The 16479-nt window shown below is 39.6% G+C and overlaps 1 protein-coding gene across 1 annotated transcript in view; it reads right to left on the reverse strand.

Moving 5' to 3' along the window:
- Positions 1-1812: 1812 nt before the first annotated feature.
- trdn (triadin) overlaps positions 1813-16479 on the reverse strand; it is a 456738-nt gene continuing 442071 nt past the window's right edge. The window contains exon 47 of the mRNA XM_051924220.1: positions 1813-2233. Coding sequence (XP_051780180.1) covers positions 2106-2233 — 128 coding nt within the window. The 3' untranslated portion in view covers positions 1813-2105. The remainder of the gene's footprint in view (positions 2234-16479) is intronic.

The raw sequence follows: 16479 nt of genomic DNA on the forward strand, positions 1-16479 counted from the left end.
ATATAATAGTAAACGTCAATTCCTTATCTGTGTCAATGCAATGTAACATTTCATTACCATATACTGTAATGGTATGTATACATTTCTTATCCAATCAACTCTTTTTTGAATCCACATGTTCCAGTTCTTGGTTGCTTCTAGCTAAAGCCAATCCTGGAAACATTTGGTGCAAAGCAGAAGCTAGCCTCATGTGGAGTGTAAGACCATCACTGGGCACTCACACACATGCAGTCATACAGGAACAATTTAAAGTCAGTGGTTAACATGTCATGATAAATATGAAATACGTTGTAGAAATAGTTGCGTTAAACATGCGATTTTAGTGTAATTAATGTGTAACTTATGAGCAGTCATCAAAATTTCAGACAAGTTAAATTTAGTGTTGTGCTAAAGTGTAGTATTTTCCCTGGGAACCTTTTTTTCAATATTTACATATTACAGCACAAACTTTCAGTTTTTCTAATTATTTCATGCTTTCATATTTAAAACAAAATCAAACTACTATTTTTACCTTTGAAAAACAAGTTCACTTGTTAAAATAATGGAAGATTTCTGTGTAGATTGGTTTGAAGTACCTTGCTACCCGCACCATTTCCAGTGTTTTTGGGGCCCTAAGCAGTATACTTATTCTTGGATGCCCATCCACCTCCTCTGTGTGAGAGGGGGTCCCCCAATAGCTGAGGGGCCCTAAACAGTCACTTAGCTTGCTTATGCCAAGAAATGGATGAATTGGCTCCATCCATTACCTAGCCACACTTTAGTAGTTGGTAGCAACTGAATAAAAGAAAGCCAGTAAACTAAAATCTGGCATTTTTAAAACATTCCCACACTTTCCATATCTCACAGCACTGCAGTGATGAAAATGCTATTTACAAATAAAATTTACAACAGGAGCAATATTTTTCAAGAAATATCTACTCATTGTTGCATATTCACACAAAAAAATGCTTTCTATAACAACCGTATATCGATATAATCTAAAAAAAAAAGCTACAAACCCACATGCAGCAATCTGAATCAGGCAAACTGAATATGGCTTTCATCTGAATGCTGATGAAAAAAAATAGTAATTTATTAGTCTTTTAAGCAGCTAAAAACATTTAAAATAACAAATAAATTAAAAATCATTATTCCTTAGAGAAAAATGGCTAGTATTACTATAGGATACCAAATTTTCAGATTTGTAAAAATTTTCAGTCACTATATCTATATTTTAAAAATAACACTGTATTAATGAAGCTGAAAATATTTTTATTGAGCGGATTTTATCCATTGACTGTGCCCATTTAATCCAGTTGTAAGGTACAAGAGAGACTAACCTAGCAACAATGGGCATGGATCAGAAGCCAGACCTGGATAGGGCCAGTCCATTGTAGTTAATCAATATTATGAACATTCAGAAATAAATTTAAGACAACCTGTGTAATTAGTTTAAATCTTTTTTCAGAATGATAACCCCATTTCTATTGTAATGCAATAGTTATGTTGTACTGTTACTGTAAGACTTTGGCTTTAGCATGTGTAGTTATTTTCTGTAAACGTTACTACTAATAATATGTCTACATGTGTATAGCATGTTAGTTCACCACAGTCTAGAAGTAATTTTGTAAGCCAGTGTATACTCAGCACAACTTACATTTGTTATATCTGTTTAATTGTCAAGAGGGGTCTGAAAATGTATATGAAGTTTAATTCTGTCTGGTTACTACTGATAATTATTTGTGGTGAACTTGCTAAAAACTAAACCTGAGTTGTTTGAATTTCCCTTGCAAGAAACCAACCTTTCATATTCTGTATTTTACTAACAGGAAACAAAAAACACAAAGAAAAGCGTATTTAAAAGCAATGCAGCAACAGCACCAGGCTCCTAATCAGAATGGAGCACTTAAATCATCCTTATCACTGAAGGTGGTTCACTCTTCTAGACAAGGAAAATAAAGCAAAAAAAAAACCAAAACTGTTCATCCTTCCAGTCATCCATCTCTCCAGTCAGCAGAGAACTGTTTAAAATGCCGATATCCATCTCTGATCACTCTAGCATGACCGAAAGCCCCACAACAAGGTTTGTAGTGCAAATTTCCAAAAATCCCTCTGACTCCTTGGTGTTAATGTCCCGGTGCTCTTGTCTCTCTCTTCAGTGACTGTGGATTTGGGTTTAGCATTGGAAAGGGGAAACCAGCGTGGTAGCCATTATTTCCATCCACAAATACACACTGAAAGTAACGCATAGTGCCTGTAATGGGAAGATTAAAAAAATGTTTAGCTTATAAACTGGCATATAATAGAAATGACATGTATTTCTGCTACAGACATGAATTTTAAAAATATTGTCTTTTTGAACAGTTTATGATAGAGATAGACTTAAGCAACAAAATGAAACTAACTTGTTAAGGTATTTGTTAAAAAATCATTTTCATTATATACAGTATGATGCGTGTTTCTATTTATTATTTTTTTATTACAGGCTACAGCAATCTTGGCTTACAGTAAGATACAAATAAGCACATAAAAGCCCCAATGTTTTTTCACATTCATTTCAATTCATTTTCATCTAGCAATTTCCATTTTTTACTTTCAAATTAATAAATCTACTTTTTGTTAAATCCACAGCAGCTGTATTTTATTTAATACATCTACTGATGCTATCAGACACATCATCAATGATGTTCCTGGAATCATTAGGCGTTTTGAGTCTTTCAACATCATACTCTCTCATCCAGGTGACACAGATGGGACTGTAATCAGCAGCTTGTTGTCCAGTTTGTACGCTAGCTACTAAGACCCTGACTCTATTCTTTCATGAGGCCATCCATCGACAGGCTCTCTCTGTCACTTCAGTGGTCTTGTGGATGGCTCTTCTCCTCCCACTGCCTCATATGTCCAGAAAACTGAGGGCTTTGTTTACAGAGCAAACTGCAACGCCCCTGCAGCCAACGTCCACAGGAAGGCACCTGGTTCTCCATCCTGCTGGCTGGCATCTTCTGACCAGTCCCGCATATTTGGTGAGCTTCGTCTCAGAGGCCTCTTCTAGATGTTCTCCTCATGGGATTGTCATCTCCAACATCACCACTTGCTTGGTGGACAGACATGTATGGTCGCATGATAGTGAAAGCAGTGTGACTGGGGAACATTAGCTGTCGTTCGAGGCATACCAACTGACAATACCTTGCTGAGGTGTAGATGCTTAATGATGTTTTTCCTGTGTTTTTTTTTTTTTGGCTGCTCTAACAAAAGCAACCAGTGAGGAACAATATTGCAAAATTCTGATTTTGTCACCATTTTCAATCATCTTGTGCTTTTGTACGCGTGGGTTCCCGAAAGTAACCTACAACACTTGATCACATGCAGACACAGTTAAGCAGCACAATCAGTTGCTGGCTGTTTAGCTGAGTAGTGGAAATCAATACATGTGATTTCCAGCATCCCAAGTAGGAATTCCCAGCTGTGCTATTTCATACAGTATAGTTGCTGAGAGAGAGGTGGGGGGTGACACTTTTACAGATTCCTCAGCAAAACAGCACATCTCTGCTGAGGGATCAATTGTTATTTAGTGATGGTTTTTCATGTAATCATTATGCATTTTTGAACTCCATGAAGGTAGGTACCATGAGGTACTGTATCATTACCAAAAAGTTGTTGTTGGGTGTTTAAGCACAAGGTCAACTTATCATACAGAACCGTGGTATATTTTAGGTTAATTTATTTGTTTTATGACTTCACTGTCATTTTATTAAGATTGAAATGTCTATGATATAAATATAAAACATGATTTCTTTTTTGATGATATTTCCATCAGTAGACATTTTCAGTGTACATTCTGACTTAACATACAAAATCTGGTTACGAACATCGGCAGAAACAGATTTCATTTGTAACCTGAGGGCCATCAGTATAAAGAGATCAGAACACAAAGAGTACAGTTCATTATAACAATCATCACAGTCATGCAGACATTGTGCTTAAAAAACTCCATCAAGCTGAACACTCAACTACTTTCCCTACCCAATGTATATTAATAATAATAATAAATAATTACATTTATATAGCACTTTTCTCAGTACTCAAAGCACTACCCACACAGGGAGGAACCGGGAAGCGAACCTACAATCTTCCACAGTCTCCTTACTGCAAAGCAGCAGCACTACAACTGCACCACCTGTGAGGACTACAGAGAAGGTTTAGCTGATTATTGATGTCAAAGAACAGAAGTCTACAATTAGAAAGAACTTGCACAGAACTAGATCTACATGGGAGATGTACCAGGAGGAAAACTTTGCTATCCAGAATGAAGATCAGAAGATATACTAAAGTTCTCCCATGAAGACTTAGACAAAAACTAGGACTTCTGGACCACTATGCTCTGGACAGATAAGGCAAAGATAGAGTTTTTTCACCACAGTATCAGATATGTATGGCAAAAACCAAAGACAACATTTGACCATAAGAACCTGATACCAACTGTAATTATGGTGGTGGAACTATTATGGTTTGTGGATGCAGAGCATGGGTAGCTCACCATCATAGAATTCTCTATAATTTCTTCATAATACCAGAGGTTGTTTGAGTTTAATGTGAGAGACCATCTGTCAGAATGTTGAAGGTCTCCTGAAAGTGGACCTTTCAACATGAAGATGACCCTAAACATAAAGGTAAATCCATCAAGCAATGGCTAAAAAGAAAATAATGAAGAGTTCGGGAATGGCCAAGTCTAAAAGATGGGATCCATCGTGATGCTGTAGGAGGATTTGAAACAGGCTATGCACACAAGAGACCGCTTACATATTACACAGCTGAAAGCATTCTACATGGAGTAGTTGGAAAAAAATTCTCTGAATTGATGTCATAGACTGGGTGCTAGTTATAGGATATACCTACTTTAGGCTGTTTCTGGAAAATGTGGCAATACCAGCTATTAGACCCAAGGGTGTGCTTACTTTTTTCAAAGATGAAAATGACATATCTGTTTTTATTTTCATTGAATAAATTATTGCAAAATCACCTTTATCTATGGATACTGTTTAAATGAAATCAAAATCAAATCTTGATATGTCTGCATATATTATGAAAGATAAAACATTTCATGGGGTGTACTTACTTTTTCCCTTGACTTTAAGTGTTGCACAGTGATTTAGGAGTAGGGACTGAATCAGCATCCTGGTGCTTTAGAATTCAATCTCTTTACTACTAGTCTACACGGCTGATTTACTGTAACTTCCAGCTGGCTTGTCTTCTATGTGGAGGTTGTACATTCTACCTGTGTTCATGTGAGTTTCCTCCTGTATACTGTCAGGCTAAATGTCATCTATAAATAGGCTACATGAGTAAGTAATCAGAACAAATACCAGTCATCTGCCCTAGGCAGGCTACGCTACGTTAAATCACTGCTGTCAGGATACCTTCAAGCTTCCTGAGACCCTGCGCTGACAAAAGCAACTAAATGATCTTACAGCAAATATTTCTGATGATGAAAAGAATTGTCATCTTTTTTTTTATAACTCCTTGAGGCAGAAATTGCCAAAACTCATTTCTACTTGTACCTGAGATCTGTGTTCAATAACTTGATAACCTAAGTATATCTGTCACTTAGAAAGGATGAGCTGTACTACAATAAAATGTCAGAATGTGATTGTGTGCATGTACATTTTGTGTATCTAAGGAAGCCATCAATTTGGAAAGAAGTAATGGTAATGTAAATTAAAATTTTTCCATGAGATGTATGCTGCTTAGACAGAATAGCTGTGATATTTTAACATTTATAATGATGATTTAGTATTATTTCTTTACATTAAAACTGCAAAAGGGATATTATATGATCTTGTGTAAGAATATGAGAAGTCTAATAGTGTCTGAATATTAAATAATATTTTTTAAATTGCCTTCTGATGGACTGCTAGCCCTATAAAGGGTTAATTCCTTCCTTCTGCAACATTTCTGTGATGTAAAAAGCAGGTGTACATAATAAATTAATGAATTTAATTAATCACAATGGAGTATTGGGGCAGCACATTGGTATAGAAGTCAGCAGTGCACTCTCGTCTTAATCACAGTCTGTGGACTTTACACAATCTCTCTTTGTCAGTGTGGTTTGCTCTTTGTTTCTTCTCCCACATGCATTAGATAAACTAATTACTTTAAACTACGGTGCTAAGAAGAGTATGGGTGTGTGCCTGATAGGATCCCTATCAAAGTTGTTAACTGCCTTTAGCTCAGTGCTGTTGCGACGGCCACCAGTGACCCTAAATGTGGTTCAAGTGTGTTAACACTGTGAATGGGTGGTTGGGTAAAGTCCTACTGGTGTTACAAATAATAATTTTATTTAGTACCTTTCATGGTGAAGTTTTCCCAAGCAGTTTTGCACAAACAGCCATCCAACCTGCATTTTGTGATAATGAATGAATAAGTACATGCACAGAATCTGTTGTGAGAGTCCTGGGGGGCAGGGGTTGAGAAGAGGATTTGGGGAATGAGTCTTTTGTAATCCAAATAGGCATGACTTTGTTCGAATTTTCATTGTGGCTTCATTGTGATTTCATGCAACTTTGCACTCCATGAGTTGCAGAGTGGTGGGATATTGATGAATAAAGGCTGAGTAAAACGTATTAAAGTGTCACTCTAAAGGTTTGCCAACACAAAAATGGCTTGCATTTGGGGTGAGGCATTTTCATCATTATTAAACCCAGATAAGATTCACTTTCATATGTGGATTTTTTTAATACATATGCAAATGGTTTACTAAGTATTTTGTATTATGCAGTTTTGCAAAACTGTAATTTAAGTAACCTAAAATTTAAATGTATACTCAACTTGCATCTTATGTTTTTGCAGCTGCTCATATAAATTTGTCTCTTTGTCTAAAATCAGATTTGTCTAATCATCTTACTTGAAGATAGATATATAGTGTGGCGGACGGCCGGGGTCCATGGTTGGCCAGGACACCGCTTTGGCACTGGATCCGGGGAAGCAACCATGGGATTCACATTACATCCCCCGGAACACTTGGTAGCAGCCCCACTGAGTTGCATCGGGGCCACAATTTTGTTACACTGGAGCTCATCCCTGTTGGGCTCCGTGGCCACTGCCAGGGGGAGCTGCAAGGCCTCCTGAGCCGGTGTGGGCTGTAACGTGGCCACACCCGGAAGTGCAGCCTAATTAGGCCAATTACCACCTGGAGCACTTCTGGGTGGGCTATAAAACAAGCCTGCAGCCACTAATCAAGGTGCCAGAGTCGAGAGGAGGAGGATAACGAACCTGCCTGGGAGGTGTGGAGGATATGTCTTTTGTATTGTGTTGGTGTTTTGGGACTGTGCTATGGCAGGGGGACATGGGGAATACGTGCCCTCCAGCTGAAGAAAAATAAATTTGTGTTTTATTTTACTTGTGCCTCCGTGTCCATCTGTGTTGGGTCGGGCGCCAAGAGAGTGCTTTTGTTACAATAGATTGATAGAATCCATCCAATTTGTTGTTGCTAAACTACAAACACAGCACCCTGAGGCGCTTGTGCTAATCTCTGGAGATTTTAACCATGTGATGCTGGACAAACATTACCTGCCTTCTCCCAGTATGTGGATTGTAACACCCGAGGAAACAGGACTATTGACCTACTGTATGCAAACGTTAAGGACGCATACAGCGCCACCCCGCTGCCTGCGTTTAGGAAAGCAGATCATAACCTGGTTCTGCTTCAGCCTCACTACAACCACAGAGTGAGGGAACTACCTACAACCACACGGTCATTCAGGAAGTGGTCCCCTGAGGCAGAGCAGGCTCTGAGAGACTGCTTTGGAACTACAGACTGGGATATCCTGCAGGGGTCACATAGTGAGAACATTGAGGAGGTTGTTGACTGCACTACTGACTACATCAACTTCTGTATGGACATTGTAGTTCCAGTAAGGACAGTACGCTGCTATGCTAACAACAAGCCATGGATTACAAGTGACATCAAGGGCCTTTTGAACCAGAAGAAAAGGGCTTTTAAAGGCAGTGATCACCATGAGCTCAACCGCGTACAGAAGGAACTCCGAGTCCAGTTCAGGGTGGCGAAGGAGCAGTACAGAAGAATACTGGAGCAAAAGTTGCAGAATAACAGCATGAAGGAAGTGTAGGATGGGATGAAGATCATCACTGGCTGCAGCTCAAAGCGGGGTGCCTCCATCGAGAGAGACAGGGAGAAAGCAAACTGATGAACAACTTTTTTAGCAGGTTTGACCACCCTAACCCACTCTCACTCTCACCTCAGAGTACTGCATCCTCCACCCATCCTTCTGCTGATACCAGCATTGGAGAGAGTTTTCCCCCACCCACAATTAAAGCAGCCCAGGTAAGCAGAGAGCTGAGGAGACTTTGTGCCAGCAAAACAGTGGGTCCAGATGGACTATCACCATGACTGTTGAAGGCTTGTGCGTTGGAGCTGGGGAGTCCTCTACAGTGCATCTTCAACCTGAGCCTGGAACAGGGGAAAGTCCCGAGGGTTTGGAAAACATCTTGCATCACCCCAGTCCCAAAGGTATCACGTCCTAGTGAGCTGACTGACTTCCGGCCTGTCGCCCTGATGTCACATGTGATGAAGACCATGGAGAAGGTGCGAGATGCAATCATCTACATGCTACACCGATCCCACTCCACTTGGACAGAGGCAGTGATGCAGTAAGAATTATGTTTCTGGACTTCTCTAGCGCCTTCAACACCATCCAACCTCTTCTCCTTAGGGTCAAGCTGACAGAGATGGGAGTAGATTCATACCTGGTGGCATGGATCGTGAACTATCTTACAGACAGACCTCAGTATGTGCGACTCGGGAACTGCAGGTCTGACATTGTGGTCAGCAGCACAGGAGCACCTCAGGAGACTACATTTTGTCTGGTCTTTTTCAGCCTATATACATTGGACTTCCAATACAACTCGGAGTCCTGCCATGTGCAAAAGTTCGCTGACGACACTGCTATCATGGGCTGCATCAGGAGTGGGCAGGAGGAACCTAATCAAGGACTTTGTTGAATGGTGCGACTCAAACCACCTACAACTGAACACCAGCAAAACCAAAGAGCTGGTGGTGGATTTTAGGAGGCCCAGGCCCCTCATGGACCCTGTGATTATCAGATGTGACTGTGTGCAGAGGGTACAGACCTATAAATACCTGGGAGTGCAGCTAAATGATAAACTGGACTGGACTGCCAATACTGATGCTCTGTGCAAGAGAGGACAGAGTCGACTATACTTCCTTAGAAAGCTGGTGTCTTTCAACATCTGCAATAAAATGCTGCAGATGTTCTATCAGACGGTTGTGGTGAGGGCCCTCTTCTTTGCGGTGGTGTGCTGGGGAGGCAGCATAAAGAAGAGGGACGCCTCATGCCTGGACAAACTGGTGAGGAAGGCAGGATCTAATGTAGGCACTGAGCTAGACAGTTTGACATCTGTGGCGGAGTGACGGGCGCTGAGCAGGCTCCAGTCAATCATGGAGAATCCACTGCATTCACTGAACAGTATCATCTCCAGACAGAGGAGCAGCTTCAGCGACAGACTGCTGTCACTGTCCTGCTCCACTGACAGACTGAGGAGATCGTTCCTCCCCCACACTATGTGACTCTTCAGTTCCACCCGGGGGAGTAAACGGTAATATTATATATACAATGTTATTGACTGTTATACCTGCCTCACACTCTCCACATTGCACTTTTTAACTTGCACTGTGTTTTTATCACTCTTTAATTAATATTGTTTTTATCAGTATGCTGCTGCTGCTGCTGTATGTGAATTTCCCTTTGGGGATTAATAAAGTATCTATCTATCCACCCATCCATCCATCCATTATCCAACCCGCTATATCCTAACTACAGGGTCACGGGGGTCTGCTGGAGCCAGTCCCAGCCAACACAGGGCGCAAGGCAGGAAACAAACCCCAGGTAGGGCGCCAGCCCACCGCAGATCTATCTATCTATCTATCTATCTATCTATCTATCTATCTATCTATCTATCTATCTATCTATCTATCTATCTATCTATCTAGAAAGAACCATCAGAAACATTGACCTTTAAAATCCAATTTTTTTTTTCGTTTTGCTTTTACTTTTGTGTTCATCTCTTTCTTGTATAAATGCTGTATTTCATCCTAAAATGTTGTATCATATACAGTGTTTTTTTTTCTAAATTGAAATTATCCAAAACATTCAGGGACAAGACCTGCCGGACTAGCTAGCTATACAGGAATTTTTCCACCGGATTTTTAAACAAGGTCTCATGAACTGAGAGCATCACTGAACATAAGGTATGAAAGCTGACACCAGCTATGATGATTTTTGTTTTCTATTAAATAAACTGAAGCTATGTGTTTTAATCCATTCTTATTTATTATGGTGTGAGTGTTTGGTTTGGCTGCATCAGCCTTAACACCATTTGAACCCAGAACTGTCAATAACATATCTGGGATGAGCCGTGCAAATGTAGGTGAAGAAAGCACTTGGGTGCTTTTATTCCCATCTAACAAGGGTTCAAATCCCCAAAGTGCAGTGCTTCAATTAAATAAAGTCGATAAATACTCTCTAAAACCTGTGCTTATCATGGGGATAAAATTAACCATAAATAAATCCCATAAAATCCAAATATAAAACTATGAAAACATCAGGTCTAGCTCACCCTTGCCAAGTCTTGTAGCCTGCAGGGACAACGACAGCTGTGGTCACACTCTCTGGCTCCAGTCCTGTCTACCTTCATTGGAGTCTACATGCTCGGACACCAGCTCCCACTTTCCTGCCAGCTCTGTTGCTGTCTGCAGGACCTCAGGGTACTCAAATGCTATTGCTGCTCCATGATACTCAGTCAGCTGGAGTGATCCTCCCTTGGAGTGCCTTTCCGTTCACTCCCTCAACAGGCCACTGACTGCTCTGCCTCCCTTCCATCACGATGGCTCATCTTCATGATTCTGCCATTTTACCTTTCTATTGAGATCTCTCCCCTTTTCCTTCTCAGGCTACTCTTACACCTCCATGGGCTCAGCATCTCAGTTATGACATGCAGAGAGTCAATGAGGCAACTAGAACCAATAGTGCACACAAATGCTAGTGCAACCAGCCCTAATCACCTCATTTAACATGCTGGGACCACAAGAGCATGCATACCCACAGAGTGCGATCTGCACCTGCCTGCAGCCTCACACCATAACATGCTTCACCACACGTGGTAGCAGACACTTGCGAAATGTTGTTGCATGTTGGTGAGACAAGTAAAAATTTCACTGTACTCTGTACACATGGCATGACAATACTTCTGGGTACCACCACTACTAATACATTTAGCATAAGATATACAGCAAAACGGTAAGAAAATCAAAAGTAAACTGCAAATGAGACTCGTACAATATGCAACAATAATAATTGTCTAATAATGTAAGTAGTTCACTATAATCCTTATGCCAGTATTCTGTTTTAACTGTCTATGTTGTAAATCAACACAAGTTATGGATGCAATATGAAGCTTAATGTTTTTAGACAACAAAACACATATTAAAACGAATTACTGGTGAAAAATATGTAAGGACAAGAAGTCATGGAGAGTATGGGCAGCATTACCCATGATAGCCTCTAATTGCACCATCATCTTCTATTTGTCCACTACCCAAAGTAACAATAGATAGATAGATAGATAGATAGATAGATAGATAGATAGATAGATAGATAGATAGATAGATAGATAGATAGATAGATAGATAGACTGTGTTAGTTCTGCAATACTATTCACATTTCTGATCATTTTATATCAAATTAGAGCAGGTGGCATAAACAAAGTACATCTGCAATAAACCTATATTGCAGCTGTTAGAAGTATTCTAATACTTCAACAAATGGACAGTCAACGAGTTTAATATCTTCTTAGTTCACTGGAATTATTTTAAGAATTCCTATGACATGTTTAGTATTGTCATAGGAATGTTTGGTGTTAAATTAATGCTAATCTCTTGGTGAATCTTTCTGAGGGGTATGTGTCTGTTATTATATCTCTGCAAAATATTTCTATAATTATGCATATGAATGAAGCTTTCCCCAAATAAAACTGTGGATTTTATTACTTTTGAAGTGTCAGCCTCTTCGTCCCATTGTTTGTATTTCTTGGCAGCAAAAGGAACCGGTATTAACTCATGAACATCCTCATCTTCATTGTGCATTGTCCCATTGGATGAACTTTGGATGGGCTTTTATCTCTGACTAACTTTTTAGGGTATATACAGTAAGGGTAAGTTTCAAATGTAAAAAGGGAAGATTAGTATCTCTGACTTCTGGAATGCACGTTGTGCATTTCTAGTATTCCAAATCTTGCCGTTTATTTAAAATTTATTCTATTTTTGTTACTGTGTATATTTTGAGTTTGCTATTAATAAATTGTCAATTATTGTACTGACTATCTGCCTGCTGTCATTGTAATTGATGCTGAAAAGGTGTATACCCTTTAACTGTGGACAAATCTCTCAACCTCAGAGATTCACAGTGTGAATATACTTATTTGGTGAGCATTTGTCAACAGTTACTCTTTGAATTAAATGTAACACATGTTAAGTTAAGCCATCTAGCCTCTGAGGTTTTTATTCAAAAAAACACACCAAGGAACAGCATTTAGCATCAAAAGTTGCATATTTAATGTTATTTATGTAACACAAGCTAAGGTAGCAACTTAGACCATGAGTTGTTATTGTAGAGAATATGGTAGTTAAACAGCCTTAACCTCTGACGTTACAAAGCAACTTCAGCTTTTTCTGTTGCTTTCTAGAGGTATGTGAACCAAAGCTTTACAAACAACAGAAAGTCAGGCTAATTCAGTTATTACAGTGACATATAATTATGACTTATATCATAAAGATAAAATTGGTCTCATAGACCAAACTCAATAAATTGGAGTCATATTAGTAGTCGATGCTCCTATACTGTCGTTGGTTAGGAGACGTAGTGGAACTGGGTAAGTTGAAATTTAACATCTGACAAAGCTCATGACCAGGTAAAAATGCATACATTTTATTCAAGACTGTGGCATCCCCTGACCTAGTATTACAGTAATCCCTCCTCCATCGCGGGGGTTGCGTTCCAGAGCCACCCGCGAAATAAGAAAATCCGCTAAGTAGAAACCATATGTTTATATGGTTATTTTTATATTGTCATGCTTGGGTCACAGATTTGCGCAGAAACACAGGAGGTTGTAGAGAGACAGGAACGTTATTCAAACACTGCAAATAAACCTTTGTCTCTTTTTCAAAAGTTTAAACTGTGCTCCATGACAAGACAGAGATGACAGTTCTGTCTCACAATTAAAAGAATGCAAACATATCTTCCCCTTCAAAGGAAACAGAGAGGAAAACAAACAAATCAATAGGGCTGTTTGGCTTTTAAGTATGCGAAGCACCGCGGCAGAAAGCTGTTGAAGGCAGCAGCTCACACCCCCTCCGTCAGGAGGAGGGAGAGAGAGAGAGAGAGAAAAACAAAGTCAAAAATCAATACGTGCCCTTTGAGCTTTTAAGTATGCGAAGCACTGTGCAGCATGTCGCTTCACTAAGCAGCTGCACAGAAGGTAGCAACGTGAAGATAATCTTTCAGCATTTTTAGACGAGCGTCCGTATCGTCTAGGTGTGCGAACAGCCCCCCTGCTCACACCCCCTACGTCAGGATAAGAGAAAGGCAGCGCAAGAGAGAGAGAGAAAGTAAGTTGGGTTTCTTCTCAGCCATCTGCCAATAGCGCCCCTTGTATGAAATCAACTGGGCAAACCAACTGAGGAAGCATGTACCAGAAATTAAAAGACCCATTGTCCTCAGAAATCCGCGAACCAGCAAAAAATCTGCGATATATATTTAAATATGCTTACATATAAAATCCGCGATAGAGTGAAGCTGCGAAAGGCGAAGCGCGATATAGCGAGGGATCACTGTACTTCTTTAGCAGACCACATTGAAGAACAGTACACTGGCCATTGTATGCTGGTGTTACTTTACCAGGAGGTTGTAACATACATTAAACCTTGAGACTCCTCAGAAAAGAGCTCTGAATGTTTCTGTACAACATGTATGTGCCATCCACTCTATTATTCTGATTGACCTCCAAGTATTTATAAGTTCACACCACCTCCTCTGAAATTATGGTGATCTCAGGAGAACCCTAACACGCTGGAAAGTTCATCATCAGCTACTTTATCTTTATAAAGTTCAAACCCAGATAGTTCTCCCTACACCACATAACCCAGTCCTCCTCCATCTTTCTGCAACATGCTGACTGTTCCAAATGCAACCTGCATTGAAGTCTCCCAAATGTCTGTGGATGGCATAAATTGGAGTTTTACTTAAATCCATGTTGAAGAGAAAGGGAGACATGACATATAATAGAGTGTTGCTCACCACCATCTATTACCCACTTTCTGGGGACTTATTAACTGCTGTTAGCATGATATTCCATGATCTAAGACACTGTGTGGGTATCTACTTGCATCACTATAATCCAACCAGAGAAGCTCAAGAGTGTTAAAAGCACAGGAGAATTAAAAAAATAGGCAAACAATCCTAACATTAGGCATTATTCAGGTAATAGTACGGTCTGTGGAGCATATCTACTCCCGTTTGTGTGTAGTGGGCAAATTCCAAGGGATTAAGTATGTGCAACCAGAAGCTGTTATTGTTTCAGGACCAGTCTTTCAAAGATCTTTATGATGTAAGAACTGCTCTGTAGTCCTTAATTACACTGGACACACATTTTTAGGCAATGTAACTATGAAGAGTATTGTTCACACTTGAGGCACCCTATGCAGGTTCAGATGAAGGGTGAATAGATAAGATGCTGAAGGACTCCACAGTGTTGTCTGGCACACACCTTTAAATTACATCAGACCTCTGACTTACAAATCAGTTCTCATCTGTTGTAATCTGATTTATGAGGATTCCTCATCATCAGCAATTGATATCTGAAAAGTCAAACAAATGTCTACAAGGATAATTAGTTTGTTAAATTGATACATTGTTTTGAAATCAATGCCCTTAGAATTCATTAATGCAACTGCTTTAATCTTTTTGGTAATGCTGTATTTAATCTGAAGTTCATACAATAAATAAAGAATACTTGTTTGCAGGTTACCATTTTATTCAATAGTTAACATTCCAAGAGTTTGGATAAAAAAGAAAAAAAAAACACATAAACCCCACGTGCTAATTAGATTGTCACATTCAGTTTTATGTAAATATATTATTATATATTAGATATTATTATACTGTAAACACATACAATAGAGGAGCAAACAGCACCAGCCAAATAAAGGAACTGTAAATTTACAATTTCATTATATGTTTGGCTTACAGTCTTTTTGATACAAAAACAAAAGCAGCCCCCTAATAATGAAAGGAAAATGGATACATTAGGGAAATTCTTTCATTTAACTGGTGGCGGTGTAACAATTAAGAGGAGAAAAGAGCTGTAATTGCTACTTGATCTTTATCTAATAAGAAGATCTTGCTGGATCATTGAGCACTGAGCAGAAAATCGTTTGACAAATGGGTCTCTCATCTTAGCTTTCTTCCTAAAATATTAAGGCCCTTTCCCCATAACACCTGACATAACCATATTTTATTACAAATTATAATAATTGAGAACAAATACAATATATGGCCAAAGGTTTTTGGACATCTGACCATCACACCTATATAAGCATGTTAGACATTCTAAAACTATGGCCATTAATAGGGTGTTGCCCCTGTGTACCCAATCCCCCCCCCCCCCCCCCCCCCATTTTGTGAATATATCAGCCTCCACTTTTTTGGGAGATTCTGGAGTGTGTCTATGGGAATTTGTGCCTATTTGGCCAAAAGAGCATGTGTGAAGTCAGGTACTGATGTTGGACAAGAACACCAAACTCACAATCAGTTTTACAATTCACCCCAAAGATATTTAGAAGGGTATATGCAGACCACTCGAGTTCTTCACTAGACTCGTCAAACTATGTCTTTATTGAACTGGCTTTGTGCACAGGGACACAGACATGCTGGAACAGAAAGCAGCCTTACCTAAACTGTAGCCACAAAACTAGAAGTGCACAATTGTCTAAAATGTCTTTGTTTGCTGTATTATTAACAGTGCCCATCACTGGAACCAAAGGGCCTAGTCCAGACCCTGAAAAACAACCTCAGACCATTATCCGTTCTCCACCAAACTGTTGCAGTATTAGCTATGTATTTCAGAAGGTAGCGTCAGACTGCCAGATAGCGAAGCGTGATTCATCACTCAACCATCCATGGGAAGAGTGCTTTACACCTCTCCAGCTGATGCATGGCATTGCACATTGTGATCTTAGGCTTGTGTGCAGCTCTCCAGCCATGGAAATCCATTTCATGAAGCTCCTGATGCAGTTATTGTGCTGATGATGCTTCCAGGGACAGTTTGGAACTCTGTTGTGAGTGATGCAAGAAAGGATAGGCGTTTTTTATGTGCTATGCACTTCAGCACTCAGTTGCCCTTTTCTGTGAC

Source organism: Erpetoichthys calabaricus, chromosome 3 (assembly GCF_900747795.2).
Source record: "Erpetoichthys calabaricus chromosome 3, fErpCal1.3, whole genome shotgun sequence".
In the NCBI taxonomy this organism is placed as follows: domain Eukaryota; kingdom Metazoa; phylum Chordata; class Cladistia; order Polypteriformes; family Polypteridae; genus Erpetoichthys; species Erpetoichthys calabaricus.